The sequence below is a fragment of the Meriones unguiculatus genome, chromosome 2 (genome assembly GCF_030254825.1).
Source record: "Meriones unguiculatus strain TT.TT164.6M chromosome 2, Bangor_MerUng_6.1, whole genome shotgun sequence".
Lineage (NCBI taxonomy): Eukaryota > Metazoa > Chordata > Mammalia > Rodentia > Muridae > Meriones > Meriones unguiculatus.
The window spans coordinates 108,197,018-108,219,570 of NC_083350.1; the positions used below are offsets into that span (position 1 = coordinate 108,197,018).

At 34.4% G+C, this 22,553-nt stretch overlaps 1 protein-coding gene across 1 annotated transcript in view; it reads right to left on the reverse strand.

Moving 5' to 3' along the window:
* The window catches only part of Tmtc3 (transmembrane O-mannosyltransferase targeting cadherins 3), a 44,465-nt gene that overhangs the window by 16,241 nt on the left and 5,671 nt on the right, over positions 1–22,553 (reverse strand). Inside the window, exons 2-8 of the mRNA XM_060377964.1 lie at positions 18,680–18,895; positions 17,204–17,422; positions 15,627–15,726; positions 13,342–13,457; positions 12,710–12,882; positions 7,691–7,943; positions 4,070–4,218 (exon numbers count right to left, since the gene is read on the reverse strand). Of these exons, the coding sequence (XP_060233947.1) occupies positions 4,070–4,218; positions 7,691–7,943; positions 12,710–12,882; positions 13,342–13,457; positions 15,627–15,726; positions 17,204–17,422; positions 18,680–18,883 (1,214 nt within the window). The 5' untranslated portion in view covers positions 18,884–18,895. The remainder of the gene's footprint in view (positions 1–4,069; positions 4,219–7,690; positions 7,944–12,709; positions 12,883–13,341; positions 13,458–15,626; positions 15,727–17,203; positions 17,423–18,679; positions 18,896–22,553) is intronic.

A 22,553-nucleotide genomic window follows, 5' to 3' on the forward strand; every position in this document is an offset into this window, starting at 1 on the left:
AATTAAAATAACCCTGAGATTTCACCTTACACCCATCAGAATGGCTAAGATCAAAAACTCAAGTGACAACACATGCTGGAGAGGTTGTGGAGAAAAGAGGAACCCTCCTCCATTGCTGGTGGGAATGTAAACTTTGGAAATCAATCTGGCACTTTTTCAGACAATTAGGAATAGTGCTTCCTCAAGATCCTGCCATACCAACTCCTAGGCATATATCCAAAAGATGCTCAAGTACACAACAAGGACATTTGCTTAACCATGTTTGTAGCAGCTTTATTGTAATAGCCAGAACTTGGAAACAATCCAGATGTCCCTCAATGGAGGAATGGATATAGAAATTGTGGTACTTTTACACAATGGAATACTACTCAGCAAATAAAAACAAGGAAATCATGAAATTTGCAGGCAAATGGTGGGACCTAGAAAAGATCATCCTGAGTGAGGTATCCCTCAAGCAGAATGACACACATGGTATATACTCATTTATAAGTGGATACTAGACCTATAAGATAGGATAAACATACTAAAATCTGTACACCTAAAGAAGCTAAACAAGAAGGAGGACCCGGGGTAAGATGATCAATCCTTACTTATAAAAGACAAGTGGGATGGAAGGTGGAAGTAGGAGAAAACGAGAAGCAGGATAGGAGCCTATCACAGAGGGCCTCTGAAAGACTCTACCTAGCAGTGTATCAAAGCAGATACTGAGACTTGGCCAAACTTTGGGCAGAGTGCTGAGAATCATATGAAAGAGGGAGTTAGTAAGACCTGGAGAGGATGTGAGTGCCACTAGGACCAAATATGTCTGGCACAGGGGTCTTTTCTGAGACTGAGTCTCCAACCAAGGACTATGCATAGATATAACCTAGAACCCCTGCTTGGACGTAGCCCATGGCAGCTCATTGTCCAATTGGGTACCCTAGTAAGGAGAACAGGGACTGTCTCTGGCATGAACTCTGTGGTTAGCTCTTTGACCTCTCCAACCCATGTGGGAGAAGCAGCCTAGCTAGGCCACAGAGGAAGATATTGCAGCCAGTCCTAGGGAGACCTGATAATCTAGGGTCAGATGGAAGAGGAGGAGAACTTCCCCTACCAGTGGACTTAGAGAGGGGCAGGGAGGAGATGAGGGAAAGAGGGTGGGATTGGGAGGGAATGAGGAAAGGGGCTACAGATGGGATACAAAGTAATTAATATAAAAAAAATACTATCATCACCAAAAGCATTTTAGCTTAGAAGAGGTAACAAAAATCTTAACTATTTCCAAATTATTTTTTTAATTCATTCTAATGATTTTACATGTTTAGAGAAGACCCCAATATTAAATAACATGAAGATGAACTACCAATTGAGACTTCATTTGTATCTTATTCATTCTTTGGGTTTTGTAACTATATTACAAAATTCCCATAGGACAGAAAGTCTGAAGCTGCTTAAGACCCTCATCTAAGAATGTAAACATGTGAAGTCCTAGCTAGAGCAATAAGACAAGTAAAGGATATCAAGGGGGATACAAAACAAAGGAAGAAGTCAAAGTATCACTATTTGCAGATGACATGATAGTACACAAGTAACCCCAAAAATTCAACCAGAAAACTCCTTCAGCTGATAAACACTTCAGCAAAGTGGCTGGATACAAAAGTAACTCAAAAATTCAGAAGCCCTCCTGTATACCAAAGGCAAAACTGCTAAGAGAGAAACAAGGGAAATAACACCCTTCACAATAGCCACTAATAACATAAAGTACCTTGGTGTGACTCTAACCAAGCATGTGAAAGACCTGTTTGAAAAAAACTTCCAAGTCTCTGAAGAAAGAAAGTGAAGAAGATATCAGAAGATGGAAAGATCTCCCATGCTCATGGATCATAGGATTAACATTGTGAAAATGGGCATCCTGCCAAAAGCAATCTACAGATTCGATGCAATTCCCATCAAAATACCAACACAACTTTTTACAGACCTTGAAAGAAAAATTCTCAATTTCATATGAAAAAAGAAGAATCCCAGAATTGCTAAAACAATGCTGCACAACAAAAGATCATCCCTGATCTCAGGTTGTACTACGAAGCAATAGTAATAAAAACTGCATGGTAATAGCACAGAAACAGAATGGTGGATCAATGGAATCAAGTAGAAGATCCAGAAATGAACCCACACACCTATGGAAACTTGATTTCTGACAAGCCAAAACCATACAATGAAAAAAGAGACAGCATCTTCAACAAAAGGTGCTGGTCTAGCTGGATGCTGACATACTATAATTTATAAAAATATAAATACATTTTTAAAAAAATGAAAAAAAAAAGAATGGAAACATTTGTATAGAACCTATACAACTCCCCCAGATATTTTATTTAGCAATACATAACAACTAAGCAAGATTTAAGACTTTACTGTTAAGGGACAATGATATGTTAAAAAGTCTACATATTTCATTACAAATGCATTTTTTTCTAATATATTTGATTTGTAGCCCTGTATTCATGAACTCAAAGATACAGAAAGTTAACTCCATATTCTAATGCATTAACCACTATTTCTAAAGCTGAATTTAATAATCAGTGATTTAAAAATTTGCTAAAAAGTTTGAACTGTCAATTTTTGTAGTTAGTGTTCTTGTGTCATTATTTACACATTATAACTGAGTTTAGAAAAGGTCAATCCCACCTCTAAGACCTTAAAAATGTTTTTGCTTACAAATTATACCATACCCTCTCCTACTCTTTGAATCATTTTACTGATTATTCAATGTCAGAATTGTTATTAAAAAAAAAGAGAAAAACCTGTAAAACTGATGCAAATCACACAACTTCAGATCACTTCAAATCACACAACTGTTGACATCTACTTCACTTATAGCAGGATGACTAGGTCAATAATCTATTATCTCAGTGTTAATGTTCTGTGTTTTGTATCTCTAACATGGTTCAAGATCTTATTTTGACAGACCCACCTATGTAGAACAGGATATATGGATCAGATAATATCTCTGTGGCAGAATTGGATGTGAATTGTAATCAGCATTTCTGTTTACTATCTGTGTGATCTCGGGCAACTCAGGTAGCTTGTATGAGCTTCCTGTTTCACATCTGCAAAGGAGGCTATGTGTGTTAAGATTACATGGAAAAATAATTCTAAATGTCTATCATAAATAATTCTTGGCACAGAGTAGGGCCTAAAAATTGGTGGTGATCAAAACTAAATACATGGGTAGAAATTAAAACAAAGTTTTGTAGATGTTGATGAAAACTGTGAAAGTAAATAAGATAATCTGGTGAGTACATGTGTGTCAAAAGAAGCCAGAATAAAATGTAGAAAAAATGGGAATATTCTAAGAGTGGATATAGTAAGAAGATTCTGAGATAGAATTTATATGACATAATTTGGTGGGAGATGTTTATAGAAATTATGGAAATAGTTTTCAAATAAAGCATTGACTTGATGTAAAAGGAGACAACTTGTTAAGAGATTAGTTATGAGTGACGCAGAAAGAAGTCAGTTGTAAAAAAAGAAGTCAAATATAAACTGAAATTTAGTATTATATTATTTGACTATTACAAATTTGCTTGACAACTATATTGATATAGTAAATGTACATAACTCCTATGATTATGACAGTTTCTAAACATATTGCTCCTTAACTGTTAAAGCAAAAAGGACCTTGTATTATTTTATAATGAAGATGGTGATAAGGTAATTATGAATGTTTGCTAAACGCATTTTATTTATGCTAATAACTCAGTATGGCTCATTGTGATAGGATGACTATATCTTAGTCACTGCGTATGAAAATGGAAATGGTATTCTGTGCTTATTTTAATAATATTAGCACTGTTTTTACTTGAGTATGACTAAGTTTGTTGTGTTGGGTTGTAACATAAATTATATAGAGAGAACACACAATGAGTAGGCAGTAAAAAGCTTTTCTAACTTGACCAGTTATACAGATGAAAAGACTAAAAGAAAGGCTTATAAAACTAAACTACACACAGACTAAAATGCTAACACTTTAAATTTTAATGTATTTAACTATAAATTTAATAACCATAAACAAAACTAGCATTTAATTCACCTTTTGTTTGAAATTTTTTGCCATCCATGGGCTACTAAAATGCAGAACCCCATGCTAGGAACATACAGCACTCTCTCAGCAACAACAAATCCAACAGGAAAGAAAAGGTTTGATGCAGGAATAAATGGCAATGCCATTAAACAGAGTGCCTAGAATGAAAACGAAGATAGCACATTAAATTAAAGAAACACAAAGGTGACAAATAACCCAAGCTTTTATAATTTACTTTGAGTAAACATGACTGCAGAATATTTTAGATACTATCATAAAGAATGAACATAAAGGAAACGCAAGGGCAGTAATAAACATCAGGATGAACACAAACAGGGTAAGAAGTTCTTGTTTTTTTTAGTTCTAAAATATACTTTGTTAGATTGCCAATAGACTTTATGAGTCATTATTTAAAATTAAATCCCATTGAAGACATGAAAAACATGTCTTCAATTAGCATTACTTAACTTTCTGTGAGGAATGCAACTTTTAGCAATATTCTTTTGGAGAAAAGACTGTCTCTTCTTATTATACTTCATTAATGAAATAGACACGAATATGTATCACATCATTTATGTGTTGGAAATTTCAATAGTTTTTATAAAAACAAAACATGAACCAGTAAGGGTATTTTTCCTTCTCACTTCCTAGAGATGCACGATTAACAAACCATCAGCTAGATGTAAAGTTATTTAAATATGGATAGCCTGAAATTTGACGCTCATTCAAAAAATAATAATTTAACTGTCAAAAGAAATTTTAAGTAATTAATAGTACCCATTCAAATCGATTATAGATTAATGACTAAATTAAGGAAGGAAAATGACCAGTCAGCTAAAGACTATCAGCTCTGTCTTTTATGATTAATGACTTTGAAATCCTAATTAATGAAGTAATAATAAATGTATGGCCATCTAAGTAACTGTGAGTAACCTATAGTTTTCTTCTCTTAATAATGTATGGTCTTTTTAGGAGGGACATTAGAGGCTGGTGTGACTGTTAAGCAGTGAAAAGCACTTGTTTTTCAAGAGGACCTGAGATTAGTTCCCAGTACCGTCATATCACATCACAACTGTCTGTAATGCCAGTCTCAGGGAATCCTGCTCTGGCTCCTGTAAGCACCAGGCACACAGGCATGGTATACAGAAATAGAGGGTGGCCAAACACCCAGACATAAAAAATTAAAAAAAAAAAAGAAAAGGTCTATCAGTGCCAAGAGCCAAGAATTTATGATTTTTATTAACTTTATTATTATTATTTATTACAGTTTCTTCACTTTGAATCCCTGCTGTAGCTGCTCTCCCTCATTTCCACCCGGTCCCATCCTTCCTCCCTCTTCCCCCTTTATGTCCCTCCCCTAGTTCACTGATAGGGGAGGTCCTCCTCCCCTACTATCTGACCCTAGTGCCTATCAGGTCTCATCAGGACTGTCTGGATCATCTTTCTCAGTGGCCTAGTAAGGCCACCTCAGTAAGGAAAGGTGATCAAAGAGCAGGCAACCAAGTTCATGCCAGTGACTGGCCCTTCTCCCCTGACTAGGGAACCCACAAGGAGACTGAGCTGCCCATGGGCTACATCTGAGCAGGTTGTAAAAATCTTCTCCATGAATGGTCCTTTGATTCATCAGTCTCTGTAGGGCCCTGGGACTGGTGGCTGGTGGCTCTGACCCTGCAGCTTAAGATAAATTTTAAATTCTATTGTAATAAAAACTATTCAATCTTCTTGAGAACACTTCCTTATAAACGAAAATATGGACTAATTACTACTTACATTATGTTGTTGATAAATATTAAATATCTTGATAGATATATAAGATGGAATCTGTCCTTGAGTACTACTTCTTGCCCTGCTTTTTGATATCCTCAAAAAAATTCAACATTTTAAAAGAATTAGCATGACTTACAGTACAGGTAAAACACTGCTACATTCAAGGGCATAATCTTTCCTTTTCACACATATGAAACAGCACATAACTTATGTAAACCCATGTTTCTTTCACTGCTGTTATTTTTTAAATCTATCTACCTACCTACCTATCTATCTATATATTTTTTAATTTGCCAAACTTGGATCCTATCTTTCCTTATTCAACTGTCCTTTTAGCACACTTTAAAGGTAAATATATGCTATCATTTATCTATTTTGTGTGAATCTACTTAAGCAACAATGGACTCCTTGAAAAAGTATGATGGCTGACAGAATTAATATTGTCATAAATGCAGGGTCATTAGCTTCACATCAATTTCTAAGACTGTTCAGGAGTTCGTGGATTCCCTGACAGGCTTAACTCCTTAGGCTCCAGTGATATTTCATCAAATCCAACAGTTTTAAAGAGATCTCACTTTTATGTTTTAACAATGCCTTTTAGTGTCAGTTACTCACTCTTTCCTAAAACATTTACTCTTTTTTTTTTTTTGAGTCTGTCTCCTACCCAGTTTTTTTTTTATCCATGAAGTATCTACATATGGGAGTTCTTTAGGAAATGAGCGTAAGCTTCTTTTACACTATTCAGCTACATTAACTCTTTTCTAGAAGAGAATTAACACTAAGAACTCCATAGCGTCCTTAATCGAAGTTAACGTCTATGCAACTTGAACGGTATTAGACAGTAGCCTATGGAGAACCAGCAAAAGCCTACTTGAGAAAGGCTTCTTCTACCCCTCACTCCCTCCCCCTATATGCACCTTATCTACCCTCTGGTTTCAATTAGTACCAGGAGAGTAAAGAAATTCTAAGTGTGGCCTAAGCATTTCTTCTGAACTTCAAAGTGTTGTTCAAGAACTCAAGCAGGATGTTTTAAAGATACAAACTCGCATGTTAAAGTACAAAAGAAAACAGATTTTTTTCCTATACTCTGCAATCTTTCAAAATTTTTTTCTACATCTTAGCCATTTGTTGCAAATTTCGTAAGCTGCTCACTCTGGAAACAAGGACTTATAATTCATCCTAGTGCTTCAAATGCTATCAGGTAAATAGGCTGCAATCACAATTTTATACTGAACAGATATGTTAATCTGTTGGTGCTAGTCATAAATGATATATTTGTAAAACATTAAAATACTTTCTACCATTCATTAAATGCTGAGGAAAATGTTACTTTCAACAATTAAAAAAGAATTCTCACAAAGTAAAGGCTGAAGAAAAAATTTTAAAAAACAAAAGACAAACATACAACAAACAAGACTGAAACAAACCACACACAAATAAAATCTTGTTAACAAAACTTAAAACCTATAGTGCTTTTAGCTGCATATCACATGACACTATTCATTCACAATGCCAGGGAAACAAGGATACAATATAATCATTTTTTTCAAATGCTGTAACCCAGTTAGAAAAGAGTAAAAAATGTAAAGAAAATCAGTGACAAAGGGATGTATTTATATTTGTTTTTATCAAGTTAGAAAAAATATTGACTTCTGTTTTACATAGCTGAATGTGTATGCTAAAATATACCTATAAATTAATTACATTATTAGTTAATTGTTAATATAAGAATAATATAACACAGGTTCATAAAATAGGAATGATAAATAAAGAAATATACCTCTAGAAGCATATACTGGATATTTAAAGATGTCACTTGTAACCAATACAATGTGACATTATTGAAAAACTAAGATTTCTTACCATTAGAACAGTCTTTGAGGAATCACCAGGGTATCGGAGACTGAATATTCCCAAAGCCCCCAGAAAGCAAAAGAAAGCAAATGTGGCAAGATTTCGAATATCTAGAAATGACTCTATCAGTGGTATTGTTCCCATGGTCCAATCACAGCAAAGCTCTGAAGGATTCAACAGGAGCCAAGCGTTCACAGGAAGAAGGTAGTTAAAAGTTAGCTGTCGTGTAGGAGTTGGGCTTACAGCAGCTGGATTATCAAACCTGCATAACAACAACAAAAAGGTATTTAAAGAAAACTTTTGTTTTTCCCCAGTGTTGAGGACTGCAACCGTAACACTGAATAGCAGGTCAGCATTCTACTAGAGTGGATCTCAACCACTGGGTTTTGAGACAGGGTCACTGCTTGTATCACTCATGCTATCCTGATGAACAGGTGGAACTCATGATCCACCTGTCCAAATTTTTTAAGTATGTCAATTACTATGTACTACATAAAGAGTACTATATACTACATAAACAGCAAACATAAACAGTACTATGTGGAGCATAGTACAACAGCTCCAATTTTAAACGTTGTTGATATAAAAAATGTTTTTAATTATGGGGGAGGATTAAAGGGGAAAAAGAAAGGGAAAGTGAAAATGAATGAGGAGCTTGTGCATGACCTTAACACACGTGGGCAAGTCAGAGGACAGCTTGCAGGACTGTTTTCTTTCCATCATATAGGTTTCTGAGATTTGATCAATGGTTCAGTTTTGGTAGCAAGTGCCTTTACCCACTGAGCAGGCTCGGCAGTACCAAATCCCACCTTTTAAATAAAAATTTTATGTGTTAAAGATAAAAATAAATTACTTTATGTGCAAAATTGTTAAACAAAGAATAAATATACTGGGCTCAGCAGTTATGAGCACTAGCTGCTCTTGTAGAGACCTAAGTTGGGTTGTCCGCACCCACACTGGGCAGCCTGCCACTGCCTGTAACTCCCAGTCCAGAGCATCTAACATGTTCTTTTGGTCTCTGTTCATACCTGTACACATGTGGCACATACACACATATAGTAAAAATAATTAAAAAACATATATAGGTACTTCAGAATCTTGCTACCTAATTCAAAATCTAAATCAAACTGCCCAACCTAATGAAATATCTAGGTAAAAGAAAGAGTATGGAGAACTGCTAGAAGAGAAAATAGGTCAGCACTTTTCAGTAATTAGTACAATGACCCAGGCATAAATATAACATTATGATGGTCTGTAGAAGTACTTTCATTAAATCATGACCTTCAAATTAAGTGTCATAAGATTTACCTGTATGGAAGCTTCCAAAATATCTAGCAATAGTGTCCTATAGGAATCAAAGGTTATCAAAGAGTCAAAGTCCTCTAAGAATCAGGGTCCCCAGCAACAGAAAGAGGGACTGTCTTTGACATGAACTCAGTGGCTGGCTCTTTGATCACCTTCCCCTGAGAGGGGAGCAGCCTTGCCAGGTCACAGAGGAGTACAACGCAGCCAGTCCTGATGAGACCTGATAGGCTAGCATCAGATGGAAGGGGAGGAGGACCTCCCCTATCAGTGGAATTAGGGAGGGGCATGGGAGGAAATGTGGGAGGGAAGGTGGGATTGGGAGGGGCTGAGGAAGGAGGCTACAGCTGGGATACAAAGTGAATAAACTGTAATTAATTAAAAAAAAGGGGGGAGGAGGACCTCCCTTATCAGTGGACTGGTAGAGGGACAGGGGTGGGGAAGAGGGAGGGTGGGATTGGGAGGGGAAGAGGAGGGAGGTACAGGGGGGATACAAAGCGAATGAACTGTAATTAATAAAAATAAAAATAATTATAAAAAAAAGAATCAAAGTTTAGAGCTAAATGGTAATAAACTATGGTTACTAGTAAACCTTTGTCTTTGTTCTTTCTATATACAAAGCTACAACACTTAGAGCTTTCTTCTAGTTTGAAACAAAACTGAAAATCAAATTTCTAGTGCAAAGTAGTTAGCATGTAAGCACACTCAGCATTTTGTGTCCTCATTTTTCTCTTAGTAAGTACTAACATTTCATATTTAGTTTTCTCCAAATTATGATATATTATAGATTTAATTACTAAATCTACTTTTCAGCAAATTAAGTAAAATATTGAAAAATAAGAACATTACAAAATTAAATATTTGGTTTTTAATCCAAATACTAAAAGAAATGACTAGATTTACATAAGGTCCTTAAGAATGCAGTCAGTTGTTGTAAAATGAATAAGTGAATTAAGCACCAAACTCTATTCTGTTTGACTTGATCTATTTTGAAAAGTATCAAATGGTTTAGAAAAAGTCATATTGCTTGAACACACACTATCATTCAGAACTTTTATAGTTGATTATATATGGAAAGTGACATGTCTTTATAGAGTCAGAGCTTGAACTCTAAGAAAAGCAGAACTGAATTTGAAGTTCTTTCTGTTTAGAGGAAACATTGTTCATTTTTAAAATTAACAGCTTAATTAGAATACTTGACTTAAAAATTAATGCTTACAGAAACAAAAACATATTAAAATCAATTTCTCAGGGCTTTTATTTTGAAAAATTCATTTATATGCAATACACACCAAACACACACTCACATAACACATGTACACAGAATTTTTCATAATGATAAACAGAACAAAGCTTTGAAACTAAGAGGAAGGAAAATGTAATTTAATCTATTTTTAACATAAATGAGTTTAGCTGAGTGTGAACAGATTCATGTAAAAGAGAAGGTGAAATTATTTATTAAATTTAAAACAAAATGCAGAGAATGATTACAGGAAAATACAACAATTGTTCAATCTTAGATAATAATCTGAAGTTTTTCTAATTCATGATTATAGTACATTATGAATCTGAATAATGTTTGTTTCCAGCTAGAACTTGTAACAGTATTATGGACGACAAAGTCACTATGTTGGTGGTTTTATTTTTCTTTAAAAATTTTCCCATCAATTATTTCACATAATCCCAGTTTCTTAAAATTTGTAGGGGAATATTATAAATTCATTTTAACCACAAAAGAGTGAGAAAAAGTTAACATTACAGCAGGCAACCATGAAATGCAGACATTAATTTTTTTATGCTAGAAACACTAGAGTGGGCACTGTATCCAATGACAAACCAACATACAGGCAAGGCTATACTAAAATGGAGCAAACTTGTATGAGGAAGCTACAAATTAAGGAATGCCAAAGAATAGCAGCAACTACCAGAAGCTAGGAGTGGGATGTTGTTTGAGGTCATCTAGTTTGCAGTTATTTGCCGTAGCTGTTAGAGTGAAACTAACAGCCAGAAAAGAATATCTCGAAATATAATCTACTAATAAAAAGTGTCTGGCGGATAGTACATGGCAGTTGGGTAGAAATTTTTATAGTTTCGTTCTATAATAGAGTTCTCAGAAAGGACTTGTAAAACAAAAATCATTCTTATTCTAGGGCTTACTGTGGTTCCACAAATAAAATTTAAAGGCAAAAATGAAAAGATAACACAACTTTAAATAACAGTAATATAACCCAGAACAAACTGCAAGAATATTTGTGGGAATAGATCAAAGTATTCTTAATGCTTTGGATCCATGCAGAAATTGGAGAATAAGTATAAGACACGACAAAAAAATTTACAGCAAAACGAAAACAACAACAAAAAAACAAACCCATACACAATAGAATGTACAATCAGACACCACGAAACACAAAACATGCAGAAATGCGGGAAACATAAGAAAGGCATGTCTCTTGCACATTTGTGCTGCAGAGCATAGCTAAAACCAAAATGAAACAAATATATTAATTCTTAAAATTATGAGACAGCCTATAAAAGCACTGCATGTCTGATGATAATAAAGCAACTTTAAAGCAGCTAATATTTTCTACTTAGAAAAAGTATTTTTTCAAAAGCACAAGTAAAATAAAGAATAAAAATATTTTTAGAAATAAACATTGAAGAAATTGGTTGCTGATACACTAGAACCTGTCAAAAAATACTTTATGGAAAAATAATACGGCACAATATGAAAACATTGATATAATAATGGAATAAAAAGTACTAAAAATAATTCCATAACTTAATATGAAAATGTATTTTAAATTCTTCCAAAGATAACCATTCCAAGCAAAAATATATACCCCAGAAGCCGTATGCAACTTGCACATAGGTGGGTTCTTTAGAATACAGACATAGAGAATAGGTAGGACAAAGAGAAAATCATAATACTGTAGATTTATATCACATATACCAATTATTGTATTAAAAGTGAATCGGCAAAACACCTAATTTAGAGGATCTAGAAAAGACAAAAAAGAATTATATATACTCTATTATATATACTCTATCAAGAAATCCTCTTTTTTAAGACAGAGAGGTAGATAAACAATAAAATACTAGAAAAAAATATATATTATGTCACACCAAAAAAGATAGCTGGACAGACTACATTAAGAGAAAACAGTTAATTTCTGAGCAAATAATTACTAGGGATTTTAAAAAGACCATTTTACAGCAATAGAGATTAATCCATCAAGATGACAAAACAGTCTTAAATGTTTAATATCAGAGCTTCAAAAACACATCAATTAAAAACTACCAGAACCGTTAAGAAGAAACAAACAGATTTACAAGTCTAGCCAGAGGCTTGAACATTTCTCTTTCAGTATTACTTGATAAAACAGACACAAGAGGTTTGTGCTGTGGGGGGTTCATGCGTAACTGTAAACTTATGTACTAGACATAATCCATATGCTTATTTATAATCAGCATTTGTATGTAGCTTTTAAGATGTACTGATATGTTAGTAAAGCTGTTGAAAATTACATATAAACTAACGACCTTCTGAAACATGATGACTGAGGGAGAGGGTAGAATTAGGAGAGAAAGAGGGAGGGAGCTACAGCTGGGATACAAAGTGAATTAACGGTAATTTAAAAAAATAAATTTTAAAAAACTGGCAAAAAAAAAAAAGAAAATCTTAAGTCAAAAACAGAACAGAGAGAGCTAAAAGGAAGATTTTCATACCTTGTAAACACTGGAAGTTGGGACTGGATAACTTGTACTCTAATCACGACAAGTAATAACGTACTGAACATCAAGACAATGAGTTTTATTAACGTCTGCAGCATTGGAAAGGGAATACTACCCTTTCCACGGAGAAACTGTCCAGCAATTGTACATAATAATGGCAAAGTATACTAAAAAAAAAAAAACAGCGTTAGTAACATATACCAATACACATTTACAATAATGCAGTAGTTCTAACCATACAATTAGAAAGAAAGAATAACTGTAAAATAATGTAGCACAATTGGTGGAACTGATAAAGAACGAAGCCAATCTTAATAACTATGGCAAATACTGAGCTGGACTGTTAAGGGCATCACTGGAACTTCCACAAACTATCTAAAGATTCTGGTCCTTAAAACACGAAGGTGTCACAACATTTTTATTACTTTTTGGTGGGTGAGAGAACAATACCCACTTGTTTCCTATACATTTTGCTTTCATTATAAAAAGCAGAGTGTTTCAGATAAGCAGAGTTTAGACTTCTCTGTTATGTAAGTCTACATGTATGACATTTACGTAGAGCATAAGGTTATTAAAATCTGTCTTAGCTATGACAAAGAGAAATGGAAATTTGCATTTTTCCTTACCCCCTGGGCCACAAATACTTCATATATACAACAAATCCCGACAACCGTTATTCCTTGTTCTTTACACAGTGTTGCTACAGCCACTAAAAGCACTGTCAATGCAATCGGGGTCCACACTACAATTTAAGAATAGAAAAAATAAATCTATACACAATTTTATAATATATCAAAAGTATACTTTAAGTATTCTTGAAACGATGTTTTTTTCTTATTTCTTGCTGACCAATACCTTATATTTTATGATATATTAAATTGTGTATTTTTAAACTATATTGTCAAAGCAAAATATCAAGGTGCATAATTTAAACTACAGAATTTTATGAAGATACAATTATCTATGCTAATACTAACTTTAAAGGTAAATTTGGATAAATTAACGGGGCCAAACATGTTAAATATTGAACAATCACCCAGAAGTGAAGACAAATATCTGAAATTATGTATGTACTAGCAAGAACATAGGAGAAAGGGATCACTTCTAGAGTTGGTAGTAGAATGTGAAGAAAGCGGTATACAAGTTCTTTAAAGCTTAGTAACAGGATTACCATTTTAACTCAGCAACCCTACTCCTGACTAACAGGAAATGGAACCAATGTGTCCAGGAGATAGCACATTCACCTGTTTACTGTGTCACCACTCACAGCAGCAAAGGGACTGTGTAAGTCTACTGTCACCTGGTGAGGCGTCAAGAAAATGTTTACATAGACAATCAAACACTATTTAAATATACAAATTAAACCTTAGATTTCTAAGAATATAGATGAAAGTGGAAATCACTATATGGCCAAGTGTTACATCTTTGTTATATGAGGACTCTAAAACAGTTGGTTTCTTAGAAGTTCTGAATATAGCGATGGTCTCGAGAGTCTGGGAATGAGGAAGGAAACAAAGGACGGAGGATGGTTGATTAAGTACTATGTTACAGCTAGACAGCAGTAAGTGTTTGGATGTGATCCTATCTAGTAGGGTAGGTATTCATAATAACTGTGTACTATGTTTCAAAAACATATAAGGAATTTTGAAAACTTTCCACAAAGTAGTTATATTTGAGAAGACAGATATCTTTAATTGTATTACTTTATGAATGCATGCATTGCTCTATCATTTTGTACTTTATAAATGTTTTATGTGTTAATTTCTTTTTTTTTTTTTGAGACAGGATGTCATGTTGGCCTCCAACTCACTACACCATCAAACTCAGGATGACCTTGAACTTCTGGTCTTGCCTCCACTTCCCACATTCTGGGATTGCAAGTGTATGCCACTGTGTTCAGTTTTATGAGATGCAGGGGACCAAACTCAGGGATCTGAAAATGCTCAGTAAGTACTTTAACCAGCTAAGCTGTATTTCTAGTTCCCATTAGTTCAATTAGAGATATAAAATATTCATATGAACAGGACCTCAGTATTCCACACTAAGAAGCTACCACCAAAAGAAAGCAGGAAAACCCTTGGGAGTTTCACATTAACCATGTATATGTTAAGACCAAATACAAAGCCTTTCTTTCTGTCCACTGCACCCGTACTCTTGAGGGAAAAAAGGTATACTAATGTATAAGATCAATTTTAGAGTAAGGTATATGGTAGACAATAACTATTTAACTATGATGAGACATAGTTAATGTTAAATTCTAGCAAGCTTCTAATGTTACCTAGGCAACACCACGGGCCACTAGCAAGTGCTCATCAAAGCCAGTTGAAGGGCTAGGCAATGGCTGAGAGGGTAACACACTTGCTGCACAGCAAGAGGGCCGAAGCTGAAATCCTTGGAATCCACCTAACGTCAGGCAGGCTGCACGGATGCGATCCCTTTGCTACTACAGCAAAGTGGAGAGAGACAACAAAGTTCCCAGAAGCTCTTGGCCTAGCTACAGTAGTGAACAAGTCTCAGGGTAGAAAGTGAAGAACAATACTAGAGATTTTCTTTACAGTCACAAGTGTGTGCCTATAACACACACGCACACACACACACACTGAAGAACTGGTAATTGCATTTTGTTGTATAGAAGATAATAAATGAAACACTGACCTTGAAACTTAGATTTTTAGGCTATTTGATCATATAAAATTTGATTATAGACAACAGGATCTACTGAGCAGTGAGAAAATAAAAATTACATAACTTTTTAAAAAAGTACTGACAATGTTAAGATGTCAGTTACATGCTAAAGCAGAACAATAAAAGCAAACCCCAAGTGTTATCTTAATTAAGAAACACTTAAAACAATACACTTATTTGACCAAGTTTCATAACTACAGTAAAAGAAAGTTAAGTAGATATTTACCTATAGAATTATCTGGTCCTTTTGATTTAGTATATGACAAAAATGCAGCTAGAAAAAAGACAGATGACAAGAGTTCAGCTCTTCCTACAACACCTGTTACCTAGAAAATGAAAGAACAGGTCATTATATTGTAGTCTGAAAACATATTACGTGTAATAATAACAGTTTAAAATCTAAAACCTAAATTTTTCAAGGGTGGATTTTGTTTTTTAACATATTAGCACCCTCATGTGGTGAACTTAGGTATCGATCATAAATGAAAATCTATCAGAGATTATTGCAAACATGTCATTAAACTTTGCAACAATATTAGTTACTTTCATATATTTATCTCATATGTTCATATTCATGTGATAATACCAATTTACCAACTTTTATATAATTATAACATCTTATGTAATTATAAAAGCTAGATAATTTCTTTATAAAACTAAGTATCCCTACATTATTTTCTTGACATGGGTATTTTTAAAAATATGAAGCTATAAATTTGCTGATCTGCAAACTAAAGAAGATATTTCAAAAGCTATTTTAATTAAAAGAATACAAAACTCCCAATGCTTGCCTTATAAAGCAATGTAACAGAATATAGAACTTAAAGCAATTTATCTCTTTTATACATGATTGGAAAACATGGCTAGATACCACGATTCCAGAATAGCAAGAGAGATTTAGTCATTCTGCAAAATACAAACTTTATGCTTAGGAGGCTTTTAAGAAAGCAATTAAATACAGTATTCTTAGTTCTCCCATGGAAGGCATTTTTAGAGTGTCAATGTGTCCAAGAAAAAATTGGTTTGGATATATATGTATCTTCATAGGAAGAAGAACTATGTGTTTTCAATAATAACATAATGACAGTAAGAGATGTTATACACAATATACATGAAATCAATATATATAAAAGTTTTCTCTGTGTAGCTCATCAGCACATGTGTGCATAAGAGCACGTCTGTTGTCAGAGGTCAATGTTGGATGTCTTCTTCCATTACTCTGCAGTTTCTTTTTTTTTAAAGATTTATTTTTATTTTATGTGTACAAATGCGCACATGTATAAACTGCACTGTTTATGCCTAGTTCTTTAAGTGGCCAAAGGAGGGTGCTACACATTCTGAACTGGAATTACTGAAGGTTTAAGCTGCCATGTGGCTGGTGAGAACGGAACCTGGATTTGCTGCAAAGGCAGCAACTGCTGTTAAACTAGGAACCATCTTTCCAGCCCCTCTACATTGCTTTTTGGAGAAAGGTTTTCTCAATAAACCCAAAGCTCAGGTATCAAGTAGATCAAGCAAGAGATCCTCCTGACTTCATTTCCACACTGTGGGATTACAGGTGTCTGCTACCACACTTGGCTTTTCACATGGGCATAGGGGATATAATTCAAGTGTGCATGCTGGTGATGTGATCACTTTATACACACATTCATGAATGAACATTTTTTTTTCAGAAACCATTTTAAATTAAAAATTTTTATAAAAAGGTAAGATGGACTTTTTGCATGGGAAATATTAAGAGTGTACTAAATTAGAAGTACTTAAATGCTTAAGATTTAAAAATCGTTGTATGGTTTTACTTACTGCTTCCGTATGGATTGGGTGCACTGCAAAAAGCAGAGCGGCAATCACACTGCTCCTCTTGTCCAGAAAAAGTGTGCAGACTTTAAGAAATATCACACTAACAATGGCATGGAAAACTGTATTCAGAAGGTGATAGGACATTGGTTTGAGTTCACTAAGTAGATAGTTTAAGCGAAATGTCAATACTGTTAAGGGCCTGTATGACTTGTGGCTTCTCTCCTAGAAGGAAAAACAACCAGTGATTATTAAAATACCTTGGATCTTCTGGCTACAAGAAGTAGTCATTGCTTTGATTATAAAGATAATCAAAGATAATCAGTTACACAAACAAAACAACTGTGCTTATTATTAGACAGATTGAAGCATGAAAAGATTTTAGATTGGGGGAATGGGGGCATGTCACAAATGATGACCGAGAAACAGGCTGGACTGAGTATTACATATTAAATTTCAAAACAGTTTACTCAAAAGTGGCTTGACAGGCACTGTAGATAAATGCATTCATTTATTTATCCTCAAGGTATCATTCATTTTTAAATGTCAGGGAAATGTTTTACCACTAAAAGCTGTAGTTTATTCCACATAGCTAATTATAATACAGAATCCAGGCTCTAGGACCCAAGCTGAAAGGGTTTAATCATAAGTAAGTTAACACTGACCTTGAAAATAATTTTAAGTAAACATTTTCTTACTGCAATATGTATTTATTGAGAAGTAGACAATATGTACTTATCTTTAAAATCTAAGCTACTTAGATTGAATTTACCAGGTTTTAATCATTAAATTTTATTTAAATTTAACTTAAATCATTAAACTTAAGTCAATTTTGTTGCCTGATTCACAGAAAAGAAAAAGAAAAGTACCAAGAAAGAGACTTGTTGCCCTCCCTTCACACAGATATTCTCACATATAGATATTATTTTCAGGAAAGTCAGTCAAGGTATATTACCAGTGAAACAAATTCTGGTTCTAAGATGAGGGACTTGTAGGACACATAAACATTCAAAGCTGCATTTGTTTTTAAGGGGAATGTAATTATTCTTTTTCAAACATATGAAAAAAAATCTGGAAATTGAGTTTTTTAAAGCTCTCAATATTTGTATTCCCCCTATAACGAATGACCAAGAATTCACTTGAGGTTGTGTTGGCTATCATTAAAGTACTGGTGGCGAACAACTGTAATCCCAGCACTTGGGGAGGTAGAGACAGGTGAATCTTTGTGAGTTTGAGGCCAGCCTGGTCTACAGAGCAAGTTTCAAGAGAGCCAAGGCTACACAGAGAAATCCTGTCCTCAGAAAAACAAACAAACAAAACCCAAAAACTTGTTAGTTAGCAATTAAATATCTATCTAAATATGTTGACTTAAGTGATGAGTATTGAACTACATTTGTTTTTGTTAGTGGTAAATAAATTACACCTATAGCTTGTTTAATTTTTATTATAACCTATGTTTTATATAAAAAAGTAATTTTTTACCTCCGACATAGGAGTTCCCCAGAAGTCATTCTGAAATAAAGTTTTTAGAGGCGTAGATGGATGCAGGTCTTTATTATCCAATATTGCTGAAACATCATCAAATACAAACCCACAGAACAGACTGTTCCAGTAGCAAGCAGCGACCACACTGACTATTAAAGTCACTTCTTTGAAGTTAATATCAGCCATCTCTCCTTCGAGCATTGATAAGCCAAGCTGGAAAAACATGTAAGATAACAATTAAATAACCAATATTTTCTTCCAAATAATTACAAGTTTAGTGTTAAATAATATTTAGAATAAAAACTGCGCATTAATGCTTCCAGAGAAAGTATCAGCTTAAATACCACCTACTTTTAAAGAAGAATTCACTGATTAATTCCATATTCCTAAAGCAAATTATTATTTTTTTATATACTTAATCTTTGTACATGTGTCTTGCTAACTAGATAGTATAAATCCCATCAACTGTCACTGGTTAGGCTGAGAAGCAGACACACGCTGCATCTTGTAGAAGAAACTAACACTGAGCATGAGATTTCCAAGGCTAATGGAGCTCTTATTTCAATACTTTATATATTTTAAAAAAACAATCTTTTTTTAAATTAAATTTTTATTTTTTATATTAATTACAGTTTATTTCCTTTGTATCCCAGCTGTAGCCCCTTCCCTCATTCCCTTCCAACCCCACCCTCCCTCCTCTCTTCCCTGTCTCTCTCTAAGTCCACTGATAGGGAAGATCCTCCTACTCTTTCTTCCGACCCTAGTTTATCAGGTCTTATCAGTACTAGCTGCAATCTTCTTCTGTGGCCTAGATAGGCTGCTCCTTCCACAGGGGGTGGGGAGGTCAAAGGGCTAGCCACAGAGTTCATGCCAGAGACAGTCCCTGTTCCCCTTACTAGGGTACCCATTTGGATACTGAGCTGCCATGGGCTACGTCCATGCAGGGGTTCTAGGTTATATCCATGTATGGTCCTTGGTTGGAGAATCAATCTCAGACAAGTCCCTGTGCCCAGATATATTTGGTCCTTGTGGTCTTACTAACTCTCTCTCTTTCATATGATTCCCTGCACTTTGCCCAAAGTTTGGCCATGAGTCTCAGCATCTGCTTTGATACACTGCTAGGTAGAGTCTTTCAGAGGCCCTTAGTGGTAGGCTCCTATCCTGTTACTTGTTTTCTCCTACATCCAATATCCATCCTATTCGTCTAAGTGAGGATTGATCATCTTACCCCGGGTCTTCTTTCTTGTTTATCTTCTTTAGGTGTATAGATTTCAGTATGTTTATTTTATTTTATAGGTCTATATAAGTGAGTATATACCATGTGTGTCTTTCTGCTTCTGGGATACCTCACTCAGGATGATCTTTCCTAGGTCTCACCATTTGCCTGCAAATTCCATGATTTCCTTGTTTTTAATTGCTGAGTAGTATTCCATTGTGTAAATGTACCACAATTTCTTTATCCATTCCTCCGTTGATGGACATCTGGGTTGTTTCCAAGTTCTGGGTATTACGAATAAAGCTGCTATGAACATGACTGAGCAAATGTCCTTGTTGTGTATTTGAGCATCTTTTGGCTATATGTCTAGGAGTATTATAGCTGGATCTTGAGGAAGCGCTATTCCTAATTGTCTGAGAAAGTGCCAGATTGATTGCCAAAGTGGTTGTACAAGTTTACATTCCCACTAGCAAAGAAGGAGGGTTCCCCTTTCTCTACAACCTTTCTCAACACAACCTCAGCTGTGTTGTCACTTGAAGTTTTAATCTTAGCCATTCGATAGGTGTAAAGTGAAATCTCAGGAAAAAAAAAATGACTTCATAGAAGAAATGAGGTAACTGAAGAGAACATGTACTCACCTGTATAAAGGGATTTGTCATTATTGTGGTTATGGGTTTTGTTTTACTTTGAGGTGGTACTAGGCCTACCACATAATAAGCAAGGACTCTACTACTGAGCTATTTTCCTACTCTATGCATTTGCTAATTAAAAAAATAAAGAGATAGCATTACCAATTGCAGCAGTTAGGAAAAAGATATTGAAAAAATAACAATCAAAGACAGAGGCTATGATTATGAGAGGAGTAAGGGAGAACATGAAAAGGGTTAGAGTTAGAGGACATAGAAGGTTGGAGGGTATAAATGGAAGAAAAGAAAAATTGTATTTTAATTAAAAATAAAAAATAAAAGAACAATAATATATCAAAAAAACAATCTAAATCAGAGCTTCTGTAAATTTGTTTAGTTTCGTCAAAAGCGTTGTAAAAGTATTTCTTGAGTTTTTTCAGTCTGTGTATACTGGCAATTACCAAATCCTAATATTTCTTACTATCTTATTTATGTGATTTGGTCTTTTGTTTTACTTTTTCTTTTTTTTAGCTATTTATTTATTTTACGTACACTTGCATGCTAGAAGAGGGCATCCGATCACATTATAGATTGTTGTGAGCCACCATATAGTTTCTGGGGATTGAACTCAGGTCGTCTGGAAGAGCAGCCAATGCTCTTAACCTCTGAGCTGTCTCTCCAGCCCCAATTTGGCCTTTTGGATATATGAATTTATGACCTGGATGTAAATCATTTTTCTTTTGCCCACTACACTGAAGGCTTTTAGTTTAGAATCTAAGCGTCATAGACAATAATCCTTGAGTAAGAACACAACACAAGAGGCACTGCTTTAGGAAATACCGAGTTAGGGTAATGGTGCAAAGAAAGAGCTATAATAACTGGAAAATACAGAGAAAGAAAATCAGCCACAGAACAGACTGAAAAATTTTATAAAACAAAACTAAACAAAGCTGGCCATTTTCTGTTCTGGGCAGTATGACTAGATCATTGAGTTATGACATTATCACTTTTAAAATGCAGATTAATAGTTCATAATAGTTGTTAATATCTAAAATACCAAATTTCTGAATATGTTGTTTTGACAACAAGTGACTTTAAAGGTATGAAGGCTTTACTAGAAAAATCACCTGAGTAGGCCCAATACAACAGCAAAGTCCTTAGGAGTGAAAGAAAGAGGCAGACAAACTGAAGGCGTGAAGGATATGATTTCTGCCCGCTATGTTGGAAAAGGGATGAATAAATAAAATAAATCCGGATTCTTTATTAGTGAGTCTAAAACAACTACTGACACTGATTTTATCTTGTTAGAAATCATTCTGCATTTTTGATTTTCAAATTGGTAAGAAGATAAATTTCACTCAAATTATGTTTGTGGCATGTTGTTAAAGCAGTGATTCAGAGTCAGAGATTTAAGATCTGACTTATCTCCTTCTGACCATATGAAAAGGAATGAGAAAGAAAATAAAAATCTCAGTTAGCAATCAAATAGCTAACATGGGTACAGATTTAAAATTCAATGTAGAGTTTAAGGGATATATTTCAACTAAACATGAGATATGCAATATGTGAAAACACAAGAAGTATTTCTATAATCATAAAATGCATTACACTGAAAGAAAACAAAATTCCAAACAATAAAGCAGAAGGGACATAGCTGCACCCTTTAGGAAAGAGTTTTCAAGTAAAAGAAAAATTATTTAAAGCTTCATCTTGACAGGAGGAGCGAGTTCTCATCTCTGAAGGGTATGGAATTGCATCGTCCAGTTAGTTTATACCCCCCCTCAGCAAAAAAAAAAAAAAAAAAAAAAAAAAAAAAGCTGACAGTGGTTCAAATAAAAAGAATGAATTCAACTAACATTTTCTTCACTTCTTGCCAAACTGGACAACAGAATATGACCTACTTTTATTTGGGGAAAGATATAAGTATAAGGACTACTGTAGAGGCCATACCAAATTCTGGAAGCTGGAAGAGTGAAAGGATTAGTAAGTCACTAAATGGATCACTGGAAAGTGGTTTCTAAGCTGAAAG